Here is a 15944-nt window from a genome sequence, read left to right on the forward strand (position 1 = left end):
GAAAGATTTTACATTTCGTACGTATAAAATAGAGTGGCTCCCAACAAGGAACAGAAGGAAGGAACAGGAGGCAGGCAATATACCAAAAAACAATATGCATTACTCAGAACTACTCGGAAAAATTTCTAACGGCAAGACCTTTTTCATAAATATGTTTACAGTTTTTTCACTAGCAGAGAACTCTAGGCAATATGCCAATTAATAATATTATCACGCCAGAACTGCTCGGAAAAAGAAAAAATTTTCAAGGGTATAATTTTTTCATTTGTGTATTTAAAGGATTTTCAATAGTCGAGAACTCTTGGCAATATGCCAAATAACATTATAAATATCTCAGAACTTCCCGGAAAAGGAAAATCTTTCTAAGGGCTAGAACGTTTTCATTACAGGGTCTACGGTCTACGGTATTTTCAATAACAGAGAACTCTAGGGCATGAGAGTGCTTTTGAATGGAAGTTAGAAGTGTAGTAAAAAAGATTAGTGTTTATAAAACTTTTTTATTGTGAAATCATGACCAAGAGTAAAACAGATCAGAGGATTTTAGGTGATATCGTCCAAAAGGATTTGTTTCATCGTGCAAAAGAATTTTTCATTCTGCGCAACCAATAAATAGATTTATTAAAAAAAGTTATTTACTCCGTCGGTAATACAGACGACTCCAGGATTCCTTAAGTTAAGAGATAACCTCCAAAAACAAAATGGTATGTCGGTTTTCCTCTATAGTGTTGCGTCTTTTTTCTATCGTATATAATTTTAATTTGAATATATAGTGAAAGTATGCGGACGCGATATGTTTTGTGTATGCCTGAATTTACCAAAATCGGCGCACATTCATTCTTCAAATTATCTTCTCGTCAGAATGCAACAGAAATGCAGCTTATACATTGTTATTCCTAATATGTATATTTGGCTATTTTGTGTAATAAATAATAATAATGAATTTACGTAATAAATAAATAATATAATTATTTTACATAATAAATAAATATATTTTCTCTATAAGAATCTGTAGCAATATTTATTTAATTGTAACTGAGTATTATATTTTTCTAAATAAGTATTAGCATTTCTTATTGATTGATCGATTAAAATTGATTCGCTCTGTAAATATAATTTAAGAAATCTAATTTCAACAGTCTACAAGGAATTTGCTCATAAGGAAATCGAGACACCAGCATATTAAGGAGGGAAAATGAACTCATAGAACGAGGTTTATCTCGAAAATACGATTTATTAACCTGCCGAACCTAAATTCTGTGATGCGCGCGCTTACACGCATTTTTACACGCGCATTTCTCACTGTCGCACGCGCTCTGCATATTCTCACACACGCGATATATAAAATCTAAAAGGTCGCTATATTTAAACACCATGACTCGTAGCTTGCCCGATAAACGTTACACTATCCTAGAAGTCGTGTTAATTACTATGTCGATGCGAGTTGCTCGATCGTGCGTGATCGCCACCGCTTGTTACAACGATTATACAGAACTCTGGACAGAACTCGAACAGGACACTGTCATCGGTATATCGAAAACATATAATCTTCACTTTGCGACTCGCTTTTCGCTCATATTCTTTATCCTAGCTTGTTTTTTCTAAAAAGTGCACGACATCAACAGCCCGCAATCTTGATCATTAGTGAAAATTTTGTCAAAAATGTAAAAAAGAAGAAATTGCACATTAGATCGTGTTTAATGAAATAAATTGCAGACTTTCTTGTAATCAAATAATAATCTAAAAATTCATGTTCTCTGTATTTGATAAAAAAGTAAGGTTTCTTTAAAATATAGTTAAGTATAAATGTTCACATAATATAGTATTGTTTACAGCATTTTAGTAATTAAGTTAGAAAGTCATTTTCGATTGACGTATTGAGTGATGTACAGATAAAAATAAGCCATGATCTTCAATGCTGAACATTTTGGAAAATAGTGCTTGTTGTAAATCGCTTGTTAAATTTTGTACATCTTTGTAAAATTGGCTATATATTTTCCAAACTCTACAGAAGTTTCTCATGGACAATCAATTATCTCTTAATCACGTACGTAACGCGCAATACTACTCTTATTAAAATCTAGCGGCGGATTTATGGACACATAAAGTGCAATTTAGAGAAAGAAATTATTAAATTTTTTATAAATTAAAATTGATAAAGCGCTTCGCTACAATGATAAAGCAACAACTTTCCACTAGAAATAAAGTTGCTGCTCCATCACGAGACCATAAACCCGACGCTATCATATTACATATATATACGTGCAAATCTTTTATTATCACCCGTGTCAGCGAGATTAAGATTAATCTAGAGACTTATTTGACTATTTCATATCCTTAACTCGTATCTCGCAGTCAGAATAAGTATCTCGAGATAGAAAAACAATCTGCACGTAGATTCGTTCTTATCTGATCAGAATTTTTCATTCGCATTCCTGACATTAAGACTATCTTTCTCGACTAGACTGCATAATTTTTTCGACAAATTGTCATCAACGATTTAGTTGCTGAAAGAGAATTGCACCGTCCAATAACGCTCATGTCCAGTAATTTACAACTGAATTTGTGCAACAAATACTATATGATAAAAAAAGTGAAATTAACGTTTATTCTGATACAACAATAATAATTAAATTTGTTTTACTAAAATCTATGAATAAAAATAATCTAAATTAATTAATGAGAGAGTGCATAAAAATATTGAAAATACGCAAAACTTTTCGATCGATATTTTGAATACTGTGATTCATTCGCAGCGGAGATGTTTTAATTTGCGTCCAAGTATTTGGTTTGATTGAAGTGTTCGAAGTAAGTCGATTTGATTCGCGCTTTTCTTCGAGTCAACCGGGTTTACATAGCTGAGTTTACGAGTCAATACTTATATACGATTAATATGCAGGATCGTTTCTAGACGCGAGCGACGTGGGGAACGAAATTACAATATGAGTTTAATAAATAATAAACGATGATAGTTCATATTTAATGCAAAAAGTAAGAAGCTTTTAGTTATTTTAGATATCAATAAATATCTTTTTTTGTATTAATACGTTATAAAATGTGCTTACTTAAATTACATACACTGAAATTGGGATAATATACATTTTTCTGAAAGTAGAAAGTTATACATTTTTTACACGATTTCTATACTTTTTCGGTGTTTGTTAATTTTTCTAATACTTTTGTAAAAACGAGAAATCGATTATCTTCACCAATTAATTAACGTTACTCGTTTTCGCATATGTCCCAAATTAGACATGTATTCCAAGTTAGCACTCTTCATAGTATATGTCATGGATATGTAAGGTATTTCGCTACTCGCACAATTTTTGTCCACATGCACTTGCGGTCTAGAAAGGGCCCCTTATCGTAGGGATCGAACGTCGAGAGCAACACACATCTCAAAGATTGATAATGATCCTTAATTCCGATCGACTGAGAAATTTTAATTGCAGGCGCAATTATTCGCAGATTAAATGTAATTCTTTAAATACCTATACTAGCTACAAATTCACTGTGCGCGAATTACGGATGCAATTAAACAATCAGTCGACTGCCATTGACAATAAGCTTCGTCATCGTTGCGCCTCTTCTCCGTCGATGAGTGTGGTTTGCGAGATCTAAAGAATGCTTCAAAGATACACCTCAGGATACCAAAAACAAATAACATCTAACTCGTTACTTTCGTAATTTTTCTCTCTACACATATGCATAGCTCAGGGTTTGTTCCTTCATATCCAGTATTTAATGTCCGTGTAAACTATAGTCTACGCACAGAATACATAACACACATTGAAGCAATCCGTTCGCATCTTCTAAGAGATATTCTTGATAAAAAATTTATTGCCCAGCGACTCCAGCAGCTGTAAAAAATATTAGTTTAATGATGTAACAGATTTAGTATTGCCCTTTCTTTCAATACTCGCTTTTAATGTTATTACGAACTGAGAATCATGCGGCTGCACATTTAGTACTAAATCGAGCCATAATTTGCATAAGTAACGTTATGGATATTCTATACGTAGACTATACATAACTTTCCATACTATCCTGTTACGTTTCCATGTATCCACTGAAGTAATCGCTGACGCGTATACACAGTGGCGGAGTTCCGTCAGAGATGGGAACGCGCAACGTGGTCCCCCCTGTTAAACGTTGCTATTTACAGTAGTTACATGGATTCGCCTCTACAAGTTAAACACGCAACATTATGACTGGTATTTACATGATAAGAGTAACCAACTCGGCAGCCGTCGTTAATTCGTTCCACCCTCCCCGGTGCATCGATACATAAATTCTCTCGATACTCGTAATTTTCTCATTGAACAGGGATGCTGCATCGGAGAAAAACACAATTATTTCGTATTAAAGTAGTTTTCTTCTAGACGTGTCTCGGGATCTTATTTAACAATTTTTCTAGGTGATATTCTTCTTTGAACATTTATGAAAGAAAAGCCCACTTAAAATGCGTAATAGACACGATTCTGTTATTCATTATAAGTATCCGTTGCTTTACTTATATGAACAGTTTTCACTTTTTCTCGTGTTTATAAATAAATGTCTAAACTAATCAATCAAGAAATAATCAATCTTATACAATATACATTATTTAAAGAATTTGTTGATGGTAAATGTCGTAATGTCCCTATAAAGGATCTTTTCATATTCTTTGGATATTTAGATATTTTCAACTTTGAGAAAATGCCGTACAAGGACTTGATTCCTCAACTTTTTTGAATGTTTTCCCCCAGAAAATTTGGTTTATTAAAATTAAGTCTAGGCATCGATCTTCTATGCGCCACTGTGAACACACGTTATTCTCTATAGAGACCATCGCAGAATTGATCATGTAACGGCACAATAACTCGGAATTCCGTTGCGTACAAAAAATACCCTTACGTACTAGGTACGATTATGTACAGTTTATATATTAGTTCGTGATTGTTGCTGATGTGCGTGCACATTTTGTACAACTTATATTTTAGCATGAGCGCCGAAAGAAAGAATGCAGCTTGTGCATATTCACGTAATCGAAGTTTTGACACAAAAAAACAATCTTTTGACATTAGAAAATAATATCTTGAAAGAGAAATTACATACATTTTCAGAAATATTTTATATTTTATTTACTTACAAAAACTTCTCTTTACACTTTTGTACTTTACAGATATTCTTACAAATAACTGGCCTTCTGTTATTAATATCTTGGCACATAATTGTTTTTAATGAAAATTAATTTTCTAAAAATACAATGGCTTGTAAGAGTGAAAGCCTTTTTATGTCAAATCTCCGATATTGTATAAGTGATAAGTGTTAAATTCAGATATCGACTTGAGGTAATACCATTTTCAACATTGGCATGAGCGCTTTGTAGGAACACAATAGAAATATTATATATATAAACTTAATTAATTATATATTAATCATAAATAAATTCGACATAATAATCTTATATTTAACTTAAAAACCATAAATAAAAGAACTTTCTAAAAACAAATGTAACGTGCATTCTCGTGTGCCCGCACTAAATGACATGATTTTGTTAGTTTATGTACAATACTTATACGATATATAAAAGTGACAAGATTGATAGAAAAGTGACATTTCCGATTGGCTTCTCCCTGAAAGAGAAAACATTTCTAGCACTATGTTATTACATCAAACTCGAGATAATTTGCCGTAATGGGCCATTGAATCAGTCATTTAAAACTTTATTTGAACAATTGCCCGAATATTCTGTTTCTCATATTAGTTGTAGATCATTACATGCATTTTATCTTGATCCTTCGGTATGATAAAGAAACGAAATTGCAACAGTGTGAAACCTCAGCTCAAGTCATATTTTAGTACAGGCAAAAGCACTCGCTTGTAAAACATTTAATTTACTCATTGTAGGTAGAGTTTGTATCGAGTTAGTAAATAATAGTTAATAAATAAAAATGATAGTAATACATGTAACGGATATAGTGAGCATTAAAATAAATAATTTAACATAAGCCGTTTATTTTGGAAGTGCACTATAAGTTGTACATTGTACAAAAGAATATATGGATAATAAATATATAAAATTATTGTTAGTCCGAAAAAGATGAAAGTAATTACCGAATTTGTCATCTTTCAAAGTGAAACTTATATGGAATTTGTAAAACAAATAACTCCGTTAATATTACAAAATAAAAATTCTAACAGAATTGAACAAATTAAAAAATTATGTGTTATTAAAAAAATTTAATTATTTATATATATAAATTGTTTGTGTCAGTTGCAATCGTATATCATTAGCAGTTTCGAAGCACGCTATACACATATAGTTATATACAATGAAATAAATATCTATATGAAGCTAATATTGATTCACGATTGATTAACCCCTTAAATCGTATATTACGAATCTATAAAAATCTTGGTTATTTAATATTTATCAATTGACGATCCAACATTATCGCAATGATGTTATATCGTATTTGATATCACATTTTAAATAAATTGTTTAGCAATTTATTTTTCATGAATGAATGAATATTGACTAATTATATATAACAACTTCGTATATCTATCCAAAAAATCATTAAGGGGTTAGATCGAGTTTGTAGTATAATATATATACACGAAGAAAGATACGGCTGGGTACTCTGTAGCTTTTTCTATGGATTTCGCTAGAGCGGACAAATCAAGGGATCAGGATTGTGGGAGCGGTAATATATAAAGCGAAGAAAAAAATTAAAACAATAAAATAAATACATATATTGTTATTTCCAACATACGCCACATGCTGATCGCGTTGTAGACCAAGCGGAACAGAAAAAAAAACTATATAAGTATACTCAACGACACGATATTCGCAGTTTCCTCGCCAACCGTTTAAAATCATAGAATGATCAGCGATTCAAGAAAAAAGAAAGAACAAAACAGAATGAATTAAACAAAAGATGAAGGATTAAGAATCAAACGCGGAACGGCGTTAAACGCGCATTAAACGCAACAAAAGGCGATGAGGACCATCGCACACGCAACACTCACATTATATGTATACATCCGTACGTGTACAGAGATACATACACAAAATACATTTAATGCCCAAATGTGAGCGTACGTGGAAAGCCATCGCAATGTGCGCGTGGAGTAACCACAGCGATAAGTCTCGATACTCTACTCGCATTCACGATTGTCCTTCGATCGTCAGGATTAAGTCCAAAAAAGTACAATCAATAACATCTCTTTCGGAGCATCTCAATGATCTTAAAACATATATAACCATATGTTGTAGCAATCATTCAATTTTAATTTTTTTAAATTCATGTTTTGGGAAATTATATTCTACATGCACAAACACTCGCAATTACTTAAATATTGAACATTGCAATATGTTCGCAACGACCAAAGCGACACCATTTAACAAAATACATGTTATGTTAATATTAGCAATGTTTACATCGCTAATTACACAAATATTAAGCAACGCTCAACGTGCTGAAAGTAAGAAAAAATTTTCATTTAATTGAACACATGTTATATCATCTGGATATCTCCGATCGAGACGCATTCCATTTTTTAATAAACAAAATAACGTATACATTTTATAAAGGAGAAAACACTTTAGTTTGTTTGAATAAACAAACTAAAGAAAAACGTACAAGTTCGACTTTCGGCATGTAAAAAAAAACGAAAATAAAGAAGCACGACAGAAAAAATGTTAACATTGCAAAGATAATATACTCAACAATAACTGTACGCAATAATATATAACTCAAACATTTAAAAACCAAAATATACTCTGTCGACAAATTTCGATTACGAAAATAATACGAATGGATAGCCGTGTCATTGAAACATCAGTCGAACAGGATCATCTAATTGATCGGTTCGTGTGCGAGAGAGAAAGAGGGAAAGAAACTTACATTATTTAACTCGTGCGGAAAAATTACTTAAGTATTACCTACAATAATGTTTATATAATATAAGCGATGTAAGAGCAAAAATTCAAATTTTCCAATTGAATAAGGCATTACAACAATGCAAGAAGTATACCCTCTTATCATTACTCTTGGAATATGAGAACTTTTGCATTTATATCTCTTATTAAAAACAAAACGTACCCTATAATATTTGTCACTAACATTTACAAGTGTTGACGACTATTTTGACGAATGCTGGAAACACATTTCGGACTTCGATTTATCTCGGTCAATTAGTTTGGTCCAATCTTTGGGTAGCTAATGTGAAAACAAACACGAACATGAATCGTTAACGTCGTAAGTACATTGTCCCGTGCTATTATAATGTTTATCTCGTTTAAAGTGATCTCTATTTGACTGTTAATAATGACCGCGCAAGTATCTATTTATGGCGAACGAAATCACTCCTGCATCCTGTAAGAACGAATATAAAAGTAACTGGCTGATCTTGACCTAAACTAATAGTCTGCCGCATCGCGGCATTAAGTTAGCGAGCGATCGGTATCGGCAACAATAACAGGCGATAATCGCGATCGCTGTTCCGCTAAGTGCTCATAATAAAAGTAATAGAAGCAATGGTCATAATAGTAATATAATAATTGCCAAGGACAGTATCGCCGTCATTGGCGAAAGTACTAATATATAATAATACTAATAATGAAATATAATAGTAATCGTAAAGAAGAGAATAATAATAGCCATAATAATTATCCTAATAATAATAGCAATCAAATTAGAACAGATATAACTAGTAAGAATAAACGTAGCAGTAATAGCCGTAATAAACATAGCAGCACTAACAACAATATTAACGCACGTGCTGGAGGACAATGATGAAAATGACACGAACATAAAACTGATTTTTCAACCGTTCATATTTGTGACTAGGTTCTATTTGTATGTACGCACAAGACTAACGTGTACGCGTGCTCGTTTTCTATTATTAGTTATAATCGACTTGATGTGTGTAGATCAATATTGATTATCTACGCATGATATGAACACCGAAACTATGCTTTTTTAAAACTTATGATATTTTCCTTGCAATTTTGAGACATCATATTTCATGCCAAGAAAGTTATTTCTAAGTGTTTAAGAAAACATGTTTAAATAATTTTTTAATGTATTCCTATAATATCACTATGTGTATCAGAAATGTTTTTATAAATATTCTAATTTAGTGTGGTTTATATCTTTTAAATACATGAATGTAAGATAACAGAACTTCTCTTTTTATCATTTGTTGGCTTATATTGCATGTAAGACAATAGTTTTTTTAATAGTAAGATATTGTTTTGCACACATAGGTAGTTCTTGTTCATGCGTAGACACTCAACACTGGCGTGGATTAGTCATTAGCGTTGCGTAAGTACATCAGTTAATTAAAGACACATCTTTGGTAACTCATACAGAGCGCGACGTTCTTTGCTTGTCAAAGACAATCGCAAATGCCTAATAAAATTCGCCCGTTAATATGAATTTTACTTGCAACGACGTCGGTTGCTCCGTTCATTTGGTTTAACGCACGTGTGCATGTCAATGTTGTCGTCGACATAACAAGATTAAGTATTGTCATTTGATTGAGTGTATATAAACTTATGTAATACAGACAAGTGAAAAAGAGATAAAGGATCGAACGACATAAGATATGTAAAACTTGAAATATAGACAGCGATCATAAAAGATCTCACACAATTGCAAGAGAAAAGATGGTGTATTGATTTCTTCAGGGACGTCAAAAACTGCACAAAATTTCGTTATTTGACAATACGACAGAAAAATTTCGGCGAAAAACAAAAAAGATTTAACATGTATATAGTTATGTATATATATATATATATATAGTTCAACTATTTCGACGTATAGAATCGTATGGATCATGTATGGAAGTAAACATACTTTCTCAATCGATATTCATATGTTTTCTTCAGAAAAATGAAAAAGATTTTTAAAAAATGTCCACAAATTATTTAAAAAACAATAAACTTTGAACATCAAAACATTTTTTAATTAGAATGAATTATTATTACTCGACTCTGTTTTCATTCGATTAAATATTTGTTTGAATTATTGCACAGCTTTGTTAACCATTGCATCGCTCATCCAGCTGTAAATATTAATAATAGCTGTTCTCTAAATAACATTTGAAATTTCATGTTATACCTTGACAAGTTATAACAAGAACTATGATCAGTTATAATTTCGTGATTGACAGAACTTATTATTTCCTAAAACTTAAAATATTTGCCTTATATTATTTCGGCAGCAAATTTATATCCAGCCTGTGTCAGAAATGATTTGAAATGATTTGGCGCGCTGATGCAGTCCTACTCGAGCACATTATTTCGTTGCGAAAATCCATGATTTCATAATTCCATGACTATTGCAGCAATTCCTTCTCTCAAAACGTATTCCGCATGTCGCGTCTGTGCATGGGGACGTTTCTTAACTTGTCGAGTCGACCAAACAGCTTGTCCGATCGGTCCCGTATCCAGCTTTCTTGAAGAGCTAAGACTATTCGCATAGAATGCTCGTGAATGAACCCGACGAAAAAGATTATGCGAATGCACGGTCGGGAAACTCGTTCGACATTACGATTCGTTAAAAATTTGTCACATCTCTATACTTATCTACTCGTCGTGAAGCGTTTCCGGTGGCGATAGAATCAGATGCGCGTGTCAACGCATAAACGCGTATGACGCCTGATGTGTTATCTTCTCAGCTATCTGGCTCCAGGGGTTTTGCTTCGGGATCGCTGGGTCTAGCGGACCCAGGAAGCGGCTTCAAGCCCGATCCAACTCAACACGACATAATCTTATCACAAAATCATTACTACAAAGTATGCACGTCTTATACTCGCTTCTTCGCTAGCTAATCGATTTTGTTTGTTTCTTTGTATCCGTTTCGGTTTTGGTATGTTTGCACGATCTAAGCCTAAGAAATCGCACGCGTGCGCCGGTCCCACACGATCAATTGTTCGTCCATTCCCGTTTCCCTTTCCAGTCTCCGTCTCTCGCGTTTCTTCATACACACACATACACGGGTCCATATACACACACACATACATCCATCTCGTCTACATGATCAATTTACCGCGACGTGTATGTGTATGTATGTATATTCGTATATCAAACAAGCGCTGCGAGGCGTTGACAGCGATCTCGACAATAGAGCCGATAAAAATAGTTCTCAGTCGATATAATTCGATTTATGAACATGTATGTACCTATGTATATGTATAATTATGTATAAGAAATTCTTTTCTCTTTCGTACAGCTACGGGTACTGCACGTATTCCTCGTCATCTTTTCTTTTGTCCCTTTTCATCCTAAAGTACGATTCGCCGTCTATCGCTAATTAGCCACATAGATCCTCGTTGCGCTCTCGACGCGCGTACGCACGCACGTATCACACACACACACGTATACATATATGCGTATGTACATATATGTATAATATATTTATATATCTGTTTTTTATATACACAAGTGGCAGATGTGGACAGAGACAGTTAACATAGCGCGTTAGCTTCGCTCGAGGAACCCAGCTCAGTCATCGGTGCGTCATCCTTCGCCTTCCAAGCTCCCATGTTCTTGGACCTCCTCTCGTCGTGTTCCTCTGCACGCGTGCAGTATCTCGGTCGTGACTCTTTGCACGTCGCAGCATCGTCAATTCTCCTGCGAGTCCGATGGCCGACGAAGATTCGTCCCGCCTGCATTTCGCCTGCGATCGAGAGGACGAGACGCGACTTCCGAGGATTGTCGGCGATCCTCGCAGCACGAGCGACGTCGCAACTTCGCAGGACAGGTGATATGATCGCGAGAGAGGTCGAGGTAGGGCGAGATGAAGAGAGAAAAGAGGTCGACACGGCGAAGGGTCTTACGGCGAAAGTGAGAGCGCGTCGTTCTTTGTACAGGCACCGACAGACACAGATAGAGACTGATCGAGAGACTGACCGGAGGAATCGTGATTGATCGATCGACCGGTCGGACGAACGATCGATACCGATTTGACTGACTGAGACTGACATGGCACGGCGACTCCGATCGAGAGTACACGGTCACAACGTCACAGGCCACCTGCTGGCACACAAACAAACACACGGACATGTTAGTCACCACCACACACCAGATATGAAGATTCATCCCCGAGCAAACGCGCGCGGTGATATGGCTTCTGCGAGGCCCCGCGACGTCCACCTGTGCCCATAATTGTATAATTTCAAATCAACATGTAGTTCTTATTATTCGCCATTATACAAACATGTGACACAGTCAGTTCCTTGAGAAAGAGAATTCCGAGAATGATATGTATGTTATCACAAGAGAAAGTTACGTTTTAACTACGTTTAATATCAACAGAATTAGAGAAATAAGTATTAATAAAAGTATTTCGAGATATTGCCCTATTCGCTTAGCGCTTTTATGAGGCAATAGCTCGGAAATTAATTTTGATTTCAACGAAAATGACATACACTGTACAGAGTTACTTTGATTACCAACAATGAAACATGGCATTCGCGGAGCCTCCAAGCGGACAATACCGTGCGTCGTGTACACAGGTAGTTTGCCGAGTCGTCCTTTTTACACACGAGCAACGAGCGTCCACTTTGTTCAGCTTGACAGACAATCACAAGGAAAGAGAAACGAAGTGTTCGACAGCGCATCGGTGGAAACTCGTTGCTAATGCAACGCGGTCGATGAAACTCGCCGAGACGGTTTCCGGATTCAGATTACATGAAACAATTGCGATAGCTATTTGGATTACGTATCTTATAAGCGTATCGCAATAGTTGAAAGAACTATTTGTTTTTAGACAAAAATGTATCCCAAAGTAATCGGAAATCATGACCATGTTTTTCTTATAATTTACGATCTTTTCACGGAAACAATTGGCTCATTATCCACCGCTTGTGACGACTGGCTGCATTCCCATCCCCCCTCCCCTCCCGTAAAAAATTCACATGGCAATGTTAGTACTACTAACTAATAAAGCGTCGTAGCGTGATTAACCATAAAAAACTTAGTGATATTATTATCACGTGAGAACGTATCGTATTTTGTGCGCCTCGAACACTGAACGAATGATACACGCGATATAATGTAGCTGCTGACATAATTACAATGAGTGAGGTAAATCCTTGTGTGTATCGCTCGTAACTGCCGGCTCAACTGCCAGCTCAGATTACGTGGTTATTGAAATGGAGAGATATAGATAGAAAAAGACAAAGAGATTTATATATATATGTATATATATATATATATAAATTCTTTTAAAAATATAGGAAAAGAAGAAAACAGAGAGAAATCGTGTCAACTCGTCAAATGGTTACAAGATACGACTTGGAAACACTGCGTGAAAACTCAAAAGCGAAAACTACTTTTACTCTCTTGAAAAGGGGAGGAGAAAAAGCTACGTATGTTAGTGAACTTCACGTACGTAATTTCACTTTGTGCAACAGTAAGTTAGCACAGAAAGCTTTACTGGCAGCCTTTGCAACGAGATGTAGTTTGATTGCATCACCCGGATACGTGCCGCCAAGCTTGTACCTTCGAGAGACGAACGTGTTCACGGTTATGCGACAAATACGGGCGAGATATTGCGAATTTCCGAGGGACCTGTATTACACTACCGTGCATGTAATGATAAACGTTCTATTTTCACCGCGCGTTAATATTAAATTATATTTTTTTCTATCATAAATTAGATTCAGAAGTAAACCAAAATAAGTAAATAAAAATAGGTTTACGCGCTGTCCATTTCTAAGAACGTAAGCGAACTTAACCCGGAACTTCTACTTAAGTTTAGATTCTAAAAAGCCTTTATTCATCTCGCGTTTGGTGCATAAACAGAGACGTCTTCAGCAACTGATTGGAGCCATTTATTTTGAAAGCTGACTGTGTTCTTCACGAAGCCAGAAGTCAGACTAAGAAAAAAATCCTCGGACATAATCGGACACTACAATCACATAACGAAGCCTTCACGTACACAGATTTCTTTATCCTTCATGAGTACGTAAGAGAATACAGCAACTTTTGCGATAAATAAATATTAACAAAACTACGATACTTGACACATCATGTATTAATGTTTCTCAAAAAATTTCATGTACAAAGTGACTTTCGTCATAAACGGCTCATTCAATTCCTAAATAAATTGCTATTGTACTAATCTTGATTATACGTCATTGTCACTTTCACTAGATTTGAATATGCTTTAAGAATAATATAGTCACCGTCTCTCTGAAACGGTCAAATTATAAGTAACAACGAAACAAGCCGCGAAATAATAACGTGCTAATACTGATTCGTTAATTCTGTCCTGTCTTCCATAAAATTACTGGAATGAATCGTCGAAGAAAATGGGATTTCTACGTGTCTAATTCGGCACTGAGAGGATTAAATAGAGAACGTAATTGCGACACACACGATCGCGACGTAGCACGGACGTGAACAGGATGGACAGACTCTTAGATTAAAAATGTACTGAATTCACACACGATCGGGCCGATAAGTAGAAGAGAGAAGACAGTTCGGCGGGATAGTTCGCATAAGCGACACGTTAAAAGGAAAATTACGTTCCTGCACCTCGGAAGAAAAGTCTCAATCCGACGAACAAGAGAGTCTTCTGGATTATCACAGCCTCGTTTCGATAGGACGGCGAAGGTGTCGAGCGGCGACGTCTCCTCTTCGGCGTCCGAGGACGCTCGATCGTAGCCCGTTAGCTCGCTACCTTCGTAGAAAATACCGCGACTAGAGAGAGCATCGTGGAACACCATCTAATACTTTTGTTTGTCTAACTAGACCTATCGCTAGACACAGTTCCATTGCGGAATAATGCTCAACCAATGCTGATTGTTAATTAAACACGCGCGCGAGCGTCGTCCCCGATTAAGGACGTCGTCATCACCGAGGTACCCGAGAAGTCCTTGGTATCTACCTACGAACACTCTGTGACGTCGGCTAGTATGGCTTGGAGGCGTCCTTGGATCGCTTCAGCTGAACTTTGAGCCGCTTCATGCCGATCTGGAAACCATGCATTGTTTGGATCGCCGCTTGCGCGCTTGACACGTTGTCATATGATACAAAACCTGAAACAATGTTGCAAGATACAACATATCAGATTTGTACATTGCGCTCGTCCATATTGTATTCGTTATGAATATCTGCACAAACGATTTTTTTCTTCTAGTATTTTATTTCTTCTAGTTTTCTCGACAAGATTAATTCAACTCACCGAAGCATTTGCTCATGTGTGTGTGCTTATCTATGAAAACTTTGGCGGATATGACATTGCCAAAAGGCAAGAAGGTGGAGATAAGGTCTGTGTCACTGAATTCCTGCGGTAAGTGGTAGATGAAGAGGTTGCAGCCTTCGGGACCCTCGATTTGCTTGTCCGTGTTGGTGAACTTCGTTTTCTGTGCCGCCGCCGCCGCAGCGGCCGCTGCCGCCGTGAACGCGGGGAACCCTGAAACCCGAACATGTTGTTGATGATGTTCACGTTACGTATGGATTGGAAGACGCAATCATACATCTTTTGAAGTGACATAAGTCGAATCTTAAAAATCACTTAAAAATCGAAGAAAGTACTAAAAATTTATTTTTTTCTAAAAAAAAATTAGAAATGATCAGGAAAAGCCAGGGAATTCTTAAATTTCTTAAATTTTACTTGTATGGGCCCCTTAATCAGTTGTAGTTGATACATTTATAATTTTACTGAATGACAAATTAATTATTTATTGAAGCTGTTGAAGAGTTTATATCACTTCATGATGAACAGCTTGATTATCAAGATAATTCTACGGGTTGATTTGGCGCGTCCAATTTATAAAGACATACCAAACAGACTTAATTGATTGTATGTACTTGCTAGGAAGCATTTAAATCTATGGACAATATAACCATAAGCAAATTAACATACGATAATACAATAATAAATATACGGTAATAAGAGGTAAAGTAAGAAATAATTAGATATTCGTATAATATTGCGCAA

The 15944-nt window shown here is 35.5% G+C and overlaps 1 protein-coding gene across 19 annotated transcripts in view; it reads right to left on the reverse strand.

Annotated features, from left to right (window-relative positions):
* Positions 1-1211: 1211 nt before the first annotated feature.
* The window catches only part of LOC105287975 (CUGBP Elav-like family member 2), a 457839-nt gene continuing 443106 nt past the window's right edge, over positions 1212-15944 (reverse strand). For 16 of the 19 annotated variants that reach the window (XM_026975347.1, XM_026975346.1, XM_026975355.1 and 13 more), the window contains 3 exons: positions 15186-15416; positions 14889-15039; positions 1212-12031 (listed from right to left, as the gene is read on the reverse strand). In XM_026975347.1, the coding sequence (XP_026831148.1) occupies positions 14912-15039; positions 15186-15416 (359 nt within the window). In that variant the 3' untranslated portion in view covers positions 1212-12031; positions 14889-14911. The remainder of the gene's footprint in view (positions 12032-14888; positions 15040-15185; positions 15417-15944) is intronic. The other 3 variants (XM_026975344.1, XM_026975343.1, XM_026975342.1) reach the window with 3 other exon arrangements.

Source organism: Ooceraea biroi, chromosome 2 (assembly GCF_003672135.1).
Source record: "Ooceraea biroi isolate clonal line C1 chromosome 2, Obir_v5.4, whole genome shotgun sequence".
In the NCBI taxonomy this organism is placed as follows: domain Eukaryota; kingdom Metazoa; phylum Arthropoda; class Insecta; order Hymenoptera; family Formicidae; genus Ooceraea; species Ooceraea biroi.